We start from the raw sequence: 8,430 nt of genomic DNA, 5'->3' as shown, positions 1-8,430 counted from the left end.
TTCTTTTTTTAACTACTTTTTTTTTAATGTGTGTGTGTGTGGTTTGACATCTCTTCTGTTCTTCCAGCCCTTTTAGAAAATTTTATAAAAGGATATAAAACTGATGAAAACCCAGTCATATGGGCAAAGGCAAATATACTTAGCACTTGACATATTTAAAGTTTTAAAGTCAGAATTATTTATGCAGTAGTAATTTCTGTCCTGAATACTACAAAAGTCAATTCAATACTTGATGTAACAGAGAGGGAGATCAGACTGCTTATCCTTAGTTTTCTAACAATATAAAGTAGTAGTTATACGGTTTTAAGAATACATACTTTAGATTTTTAAGTTATGAGTCAGGAAAAAAACGTATAAATGCATAAAATTGTAAGACTTTTACAAATTCCTTAGGAAAAAGAGAGGACATTATATTTCTGGCATTACTTCTCAGCTAAAACTCAAAAAATCCCATTTTTTAACCTACAGGCACTTTCATGTCCAAAAAACATTTAAACTTTGGTAAAACAGGGTATATCTTTATCCATCAGCAATCCATGCAGCAGACCTTGTTACCACAGAAGGTGTTTTGAGAGCATGATTTACAACTTCATAATATATTTTAAAGTGACCTGTCTTTGTTTGGGCCATAATTTTTAGGTACCATAAAGTTTGCAAGCTGGTGACATTTCATTTTGCAATTTTTAAAGTTTCAGCAGACCAAACCAGTTAAAATATTTTAAATGCCATATTTCCACCTCTACTGTGATTTAATAAAAAATATATTACAAATATTGGATCCACTTACAGTAAGTTTAGTTTATAGTAGCTGTTGGCTTGGGCTAAACACTGTTCCATGACATCCACACTTTTTGTAGAGAGCAGAAGTTTATTTGTTGATTTTTTTCTTGTCCCTGTCATAGCCAATGAGGTCAGGATGTGCCTGTTTTGTTTTCTTGACCCTCTGAATGAGCAGATATGCCAGAAGTCTACAAAAAGCCAATGCCAGCACTACCATGCACAACATAATACGCCAAAAAAAAGGTAAAGAAAACTTTTTAATCAAATCAGATTTTTTTTTCAAATTTAAGCAATTTAATTTCATGGAAAATGAATAGAGAATAAACTCAATCTTTTTCTCATTTCTATGTCTGATTTTGTGTTCTCAGCATGTTGTTCTGTTTGAAACAGAGTGAACACAAGGTGATTGTCAAGGAACTGCACTGTCCAGAGCACTCACTGGACTACAGAACACTTCATCAGAGTATTAAAAAAAAAAAAAAAGTCCTCTTTTGAGATGGCACATCATGGCCTGTGAATTTTACCTGAGACACCTACAGTGATAAAAAATGACAGTGTTTCAGAGAAGAAATAGTCTTCCTAAACAAGACAGAAGTCTGTAAAACAAAATTGTTTGAATGGTGTTAATGTTGCTACAGTACTCTGACAGCTTTGGCAAATCTTATAAGGCACACTAGCAGTGATCCAGCCAGAAGTAGCTGAGAGATTAAAATAAGAACCATCAGAAACACTTGCATTTCTTCAGACAGCAGAAAATTATTCTGTGATTTGCTCTTTGAGACCACTGTAATGCAAAATTGTCCAATTTGTTTAGAATAGTGACAGCTGAACAAATACAAATGTGCAATATTGTATTTCCATAGTATTTCACAATCAATATGACATCTCTAATAGAGAACAAAACAGAATAAATAAATGAACATTAAACACTGCTTTTAAAATTTTCATAGCCACATAGAAGTGCCTTTCAACACTCTTGATACAGATGGGTGAGATTCAGATTCTTTAAAGTGCCTAACCAAGGCCATCTGATAAAACTGTTCTGGCCAAAAGAATAATTCTAGACAACTTATAATATATATATACTGAACTTGAAACCAAGATGTGAATTTTCCCTTGTTTTGAGAAAATTTTGTTTCATCATTTCTTCCTTAAATGATTTTTTCCAACAGAGTGACCTAAAATTACAGATGTGTCTGTACAACACTTCATAATTACTCTCATAATAATAGGCAAATTCTGAATATTTTCTCATTATTAATAATGATATTAAACATAATAAAAAAACAAGTGTCAGAACAAATCCTGTATAGGGGTAAATAAGCTGATAGCAAAGATTATTGTCACAGGTTTTTCACTTCACAGTATTTGAGTAATACAATAAATTTAGTCTAGAAGGACTGGAGAAGCAAATACAAGACAATAGCAAAATCCCTTTGGTGTACAAGTCACCTAAATTATCACAAGAGTTCATCAGAATCACTCTTGATGCTCTTTCATTTGAGTGTTTGGCAATTGCTGAATCATTAAGGGTGCATCACTCCTACAGCAGATGGAATTACTACTGTTAAAACAAACAAAAAAGTGTAATGGAATTTACCACAGAGAAAAGTGGTGTGGTTTTGTAAATTATTCTACTGCTTTCCTCCTTCTGCTTGCAGCTTCATTTCACTAACAGCACCATTAGTAGAATCTTCCTTGGTGGCACTTGTATCCAAAGGAACCATCCCTTTCATAAGTGCTAGAAATAAGTCACACAAAAAAGGTGATTAAGCATCTTCAGAGTCACACATTAAGTCAGCTAGACGCAATGATCTTAGGTCTTTTCAAACCTATGATTCTCAGATTTAGTTGACTGACCATTAGTTTTGAATAGAACATGTACTTCATTATTTATTCAGCAAGTAATACAGTGTTAATAAATATTCAAAAGGCTATTAATTGAGAAACTGACTTATTTTTCTAGAGAAACAGATTTTAATACTCTATAATACAGGCAAAGCCAAGAGCTTTCTTATACACAAGAAATGTAGACTGGGTTTTAAAAATTTTGATTATTTCACTAAGATATATTTTCCATTTATTTTTCCAGAATTTTTGTTTAAATAAGATAAGACAAATCTCTCAAAAAATTTGTGAGGGAAGATCTTTATCCACAGTATGGACTTAAGTCACCAAGTGACATTGAACAGGTGCTTATACAATGTCATACTGTGTGTATACCTTCACAGCATGGTACACATGTAGTGCCTTTTAAAAAATATATTACATTGCATCAAATCTGAACAATATGAATTAACAAAACATCTTATAATAAAATGCTGAAGAAAAAAAATCAAATATCCAAACATTTAGCAAAAGGTAGTAAATAAGGGAAGGAAAGTGGCTACCAGCTTATATAACATACCCTTCTAATGGCCTTCTTTATAGCACAAGCATGTAAGAAAAGTGGTCCTACTCAATATCCACAGCACAATTTTTAATGATCCAGTAAAACTGTAACAGTACATAACCAAAAGTTATTTAATAAGGAGCAAGACTTCACAGTTTGGTTAGGACAGGTGAGATGTTTTCATTTTCGTAAGAATAAAATCACTGTGTTTGGGACATTGGTATAACAGTGAGTTCTAAGTTTTCAGCATAAAGTTTAAGGTTTTCAGAATTGATCCAAAGCTCTGCTGCTGTATGCTGTGTCAGTGGTACCTCCTGTGGACAGTATTCAAAGTAAGGTGAAAAATCATAAACAAAGTTAATTGCTTAACTAATTCAATCTGCATTTTTTTTTAGTGATGCTGTCAAGTTTCCAGTTCTTATGCTTAAGTAGCCCTAGGTTTTGTTCTAGAAGGACGTCTACAGCATAATGATGTTGCAATGTCTTTTCACTTGTAAGTACATTACAATATTTATAAATGCCAATAAAAATAGTCTTAAGAACATATGAAAAAGTGTACATAGAGGGACAAAGACAGGCATCAGCCACACAGTGCAAGAGTTAATTGCTATGACAATAAAGCCTATATTCAGGACAACTTGGTTTTACTCAGCTGTGGTATCAGCCGTACTACATACCATGTTAACAAAAGAGTGTTGTCTATCACAACTTATGGAGCCCTGGAACATAAATTCCCAATAACAATAGAAAGTCTCTAAGACATATGGTTTCTGGGAAACCATACATGTTAAAACCTCAAAGTGATTAAATGTGCAAAGACTCAATTCACAAAGCTAATGCAAAGCATGTGTAAAATTTCAGGAAAATACAGTGGCCGTAAAAACAGTTTCTGAGGCTTATTCTTTAGATAACAACTAGTAGTGACTGTCTGGACCAACCATTTTGGTCTGATAATAATATAGACTGCAAACCAAATCCAGTGAATGTTTCCTCGAATAAGTTGTTTTCTCATTTAAAAGTCTTAATTTCTACAAAAATGGATATAGAAATAAAAGTATATTTCCTCAACATATTTTAAAATTTGCTTGTAATGGAAAAGCTGTTATAATTGCAGAAATTATACCAGAAACAAAATACAATGTTGATGTTAATTACTTTCCTTTTAACTGCTTGCTGCATTGGCAACATTTTAGTAAATATATATATATATGGAAACAGATTGTTGTTCCCTTATTTATTTTCCCATACTCTTTATCCTTTTTTCTTCAACCAATTTTAAACTTAAATTTCACGATCTCTCTCACAGATGAGTTAAATTATAACAAATGAGTCTGCTCTCCTTCCAGGTGCCCTCTACAAGTCATAGGAAACTCACATTGGGAAGGAAGCTTCTAGTACTAATTATTGACTCAGTAGTCTGTAAGGCTTCATGAATTGAAGAGAGATGGAATGGGGAAACATAAATCACAAAGGCTTGCAAACTGCTCCAAAAGGTAAATGAAAGGAAAAAAAAATCCATCCTTCTGTTTCTGAAGGAGACAATTAATCACAGAAAATAGATGACGACATGTATAGGAAGATTTATTAAAAGCTGCAGTAGGTTTGGGAGCAAAGATGTCAAATTATACTTTGCTGTCAAAGTCTCAAATGATAATTAATTAATATCATTACTGAAATTAAAAGTTCATGATGTTTTTGTGACTATCATGACTGAAGTAGCTGCCTTTTCATTTGCCACTCACTGGAAAATCTCCTTAATGCTAATACCACTGCAGAATTTTCACTGTCCTCAAGAACTATACCAACAAATTCAAAATACACATTAGACTGGTGGAAATCAGTTTCAGCATAAAGTGACAATCAGACACAAACCAAAATCTGTGGAGTAATCCACGTGCCTTAAGCACTAAGTCGTGAGTTGAATCACAACTGTCTTTTCTTAATCACATATTTTTTTATCTCCAGAAAATTTTGTATTTAGTGCTGGTAAAAAAACAGTTGAATCAGAGAATAAATATGCAGAACAGTTTAATCAGATTGGTATTCAGATCACATGGATTCTATTGCTCTTAAAACTGCCTAAAATTTATTAAAAAGTTTTGAAGCAACAAAGTCCTAACTTGTTTAATTCAGGTTAAGCAACATAAAGACATTGCAATATTTTAGGAACATTTATGCTGCATTTTTAAATTTCAGTCAATTTTTGCAGTGCATCACTTTTGGAATTCTTGAGATTGGAAGGGACTTCTAGAGGCCATTTATTTGAACATACTGTGAGGTATTCTTTTCTATAGCCAAAGCAGGCTCAGCTGTATTTGATTTGCAAGATGAGGTTAGGGAAAATGGAAAAATCAACTCTGAGTCAAGGTAAGGTGCTCCTGAAGTACAGAGGTATTGCTCCTATGCTTTCCTCCCATTATTGTTATTCAGTACACTCTGCAAAACGATACTAACCCCAACCCATAGATTTTGAAAGGAAGAGAAACCAATTACCTTTAACCTCATCAGATCAGCTCAGGACTTACTGGTGAGCAGTAATCTACCACAGCACTCATTCTAAAATGCAACACTTTCAAAGTGCAATGAAGCCTGAAATAGGGCTTACCACTACACAGAATGCAACTTTCTAAATAGGTTCCCAGCACACAAATTGGCTATATTGCAACGAAATGGAAGATGTTACCTTTCTGAAGAGAAGTATTTTAATATCCATGTATGGATATGCTCAAAAAGCCCTTAAAAACCTGGTTTTTAAGTTACTTTTGACACTCACTCATGCAAAGGTGTGCCTGTGTACTCAATCAAGATCTAATACATCCTATGTTTCATTGAGCATTTCCCAGCTGTATCAGAGATCCCATGACTTCACATTAACACAAGCTGTATATGCACAAGGGGGTAGAGAAAAAACATTTTAAAATGTCTACTATCAAAGTAGAACTAGTGAATTCAACTTTCACCACAGAAATGCTACACAAGCATGACATGACACTAACTGGTGCACATGAAAGTTCTTGGAAAGAATTCATGTTTGAGGATATCTCTCTGGCCCCTCAGAAAATACACAGCTTACACAAGTATGACTCATTATGCAGAGATTTGGAATTCAAGGGCAGCCCTTTTCTTTGGCACAGGTTTGGATGACAAACAAAATACAGTAATTTCACAACTATAAGACGCACCCTTTTGACTAAAATTTTCCCTCGAACCCGGAAGTGCGCCTTATAGTCTGGTGCGCCTTATCTGATGGACAAAGTTGCGAAATTTGCCAAACCGGAAGTGTGAGCTGTGAGCCGTGGGGGGAGCCGGAAGTGCCACGGCAGCCGGCTGGAGGCGGGCCTGGAGGCCTGCGGCACCGCCCCTGCCGGGTGGAGGTGGGCCTGGGGGCCCGCGGCACCGCCCCTGTCGGGTGGAGGCGGGCCTGGGGGCCCACGGCACCGCCCCTGCCGGGTGGAGGCGGGCCTGGGGGCCCATGGCTGCTGGGTGAATGGGGGCCAGGGGGCCACAGCACTGCCCCTCCCGGGTCCAGGCAGTCCCGGGGACCCATGGCTGCTGGGTGAAGGCGGGCCCGGTGGCTCGCGGCACCACCCTTGCCAGGTGGAGGCGGGCCCGGGGGCCCGTGGCTGCCGGGTTGGGGCGGGGCCTCGGCCAGCAACTGTGGGGGAGGGGAGCTGGGGGCGGAGCCTCGCTGCAAAAAATAAGTGCGCCCTATAGTCCAGTATGCTTTATATGATCTACAAAGCTGCGAATTTTGCCAACTCCCGGGGGGTGCACGTTATAGTCCGGTGCGCCTTATGGTCGTAAATTGTATGTCCCAGTTAAAAAGCCCCAAACAACTGTCAGTGGGATGAAATGAAGTATTTTCTAGGCAAAGACATCCATCCAGCATCTAAAACTAAAATACAGAAGGATAATTAAGATGGTTCTAGCACTTCTTTTTTGAAAAGCAGTGTCTCGCTCTTTCAAGTTAAAAAAAAATTTTAGAAAAAAAAATGTTACCTATAGATTTTTTCTGTAATATAATACTTACAACCTGAACTTGTAAGCAGTGAGCTGCACAAAAAGCTGTTATGAGATCGCCAACTAGAAGAGTGAGCAGCCACTTCTATATCAGAAATTTCAGCATCCATTTTCACATCCTATGGGAACCAAATAAAAATAATTTTATCAGTTACTAGCAAGCAGCTGCAAACTAGCAAAAAGCAAACAGCACATATGCAGGCACATGCTGTGATTTCACACACACTGGAAAAAACTTATTTGAATTCTCTGAATTGAATTCTCAGTATTGCAGTAAGCTCAAATTAATTTGCTTATGAGTTTTATCCCCATTTCACCACTATAAAATATCTGCAAAAAAATGCTTTGCCTTGAGAAAAGCACAGGCAACGTTAGAAGTCTTTGCCACTACAGCAAGTTGTATAAATGCTCTTTCCTGTTCACAACACATCCACAGTTCATATTAGCAAGGCAGATATCAGTGAATGATGACTTCCTCATCAATGAATGGTTCATATTAATTCAGTGAAGTTCCACAATCTAATGTAATAAATATAAATCTATTTTCTCTGCCACTAAGGAAACTTCAAGTTCGTTGATTTCTCATATCTAAATACCTAAAGTGCTTTAGAATTTTTTTTGTTAAACCATTAAATAAAGTACAGTGTTACTATTTATGACTAAACCCATACAGCATAGTTTCTTGGTGAGGAAAGTCATTTGGCCTATAAGCTAAAAAGAGAAGATAAATTGTAAAAGATCATTTAAAAATCCCTGAAAAATCTCTATTAGCTCTGCAGCAAGTAGTCCACAGTTACAATACCATCCAAAATAAGATTAAAAGTTTGGCTTTGTATCCAAATTACTCAGTTTCTTGAAATGAGAAGAGGTAATAATGAATAAATGCATCAGTTCATAAAACACACAATATTACTGCTGAATTCTTGTCATAAACGGCCTCAGGGAATTGTATTTAAACATCTTGCAATTTATCATTTGTGCTGATATTAAGATTTGAAAACTAAACAGAAAAAAAAATTCTACATTAATTTAGAGATACAATGAGCTTTTGTTTCATCATTGAAGAAGGATTTACTCCTATTAAGACTAATGGGAATTATACATATTAATTCCCTTATGTGCTGATGAGAGACCTAATACCTAAAGTGTTCACAGCAGAGTAACAATTTTCAAAGAATAAAAAAATTGTTTTATCTTTCCATTCTGCTTCCAGAAATGCTTTAAAAGAAGAGCTTTTA

At 35.8% G+C, this 8,430-nt stretch overlaps 1 protein-coding gene across 6 annotated transcripts in view; it reads right to left on the bottom strand.

The window, feature by feature from the left end:
* Positions 1 to 1,019: 1,019 nt before the first annotated feature.
* Positions 1,020 to 8,430, bottom strand: part of CEP128 (centrosomal protein 128) — a 94,085-nt gene continuing 86,674 nt past the window's right edge. For 4 of the 6 annotated variants that reach the window (XM_033063336.1, XM_033063335.1, XM_033063339.1 and 1 more), the window contains 2 exons: positions 7,203 to 7,311; positions 1,020 to 2,521 (listed from right to left, as the gene is read on the bottom strand). In XM_033063336.1, the coding sequence (XP_032919227.1) occupies positions 2,415 to 2,521; positions 7,203 to 7,311 (216 nt within the window). In that variant the 3' untranslated portion in view covers positions 1,020 to 2,414. Of the gene's footprint in view, positions 2,522 to 7,202; positions 7,312 to 8,430 lie in introns of those variants that run through there. The other 2 variants (XM_033063337.1, XR_006163007.1) reach the window with 2 other exon arrangements.

Source organism: Catharus ustulatus, chromosome 6 (genome assembly GCF_009819885.2).
Source record: "Catharus ustulatus isolate bCatUst1 chromosome 6, bCatUst1.pri.v2, whole genome shotgun sequence".
Taxonomy (NCBI): domain Eukaryota; kingdom Metazoa; phylum Chordata; class Aves; order Passeriformes; family Turdidae; genus Catharus; species Catharus ustulatus.
The sequence above is the reverse complement of the archived record's forward strand: the minus strand, read 5'-3'. Positions and strand labels throughout refer to the sequence as shown.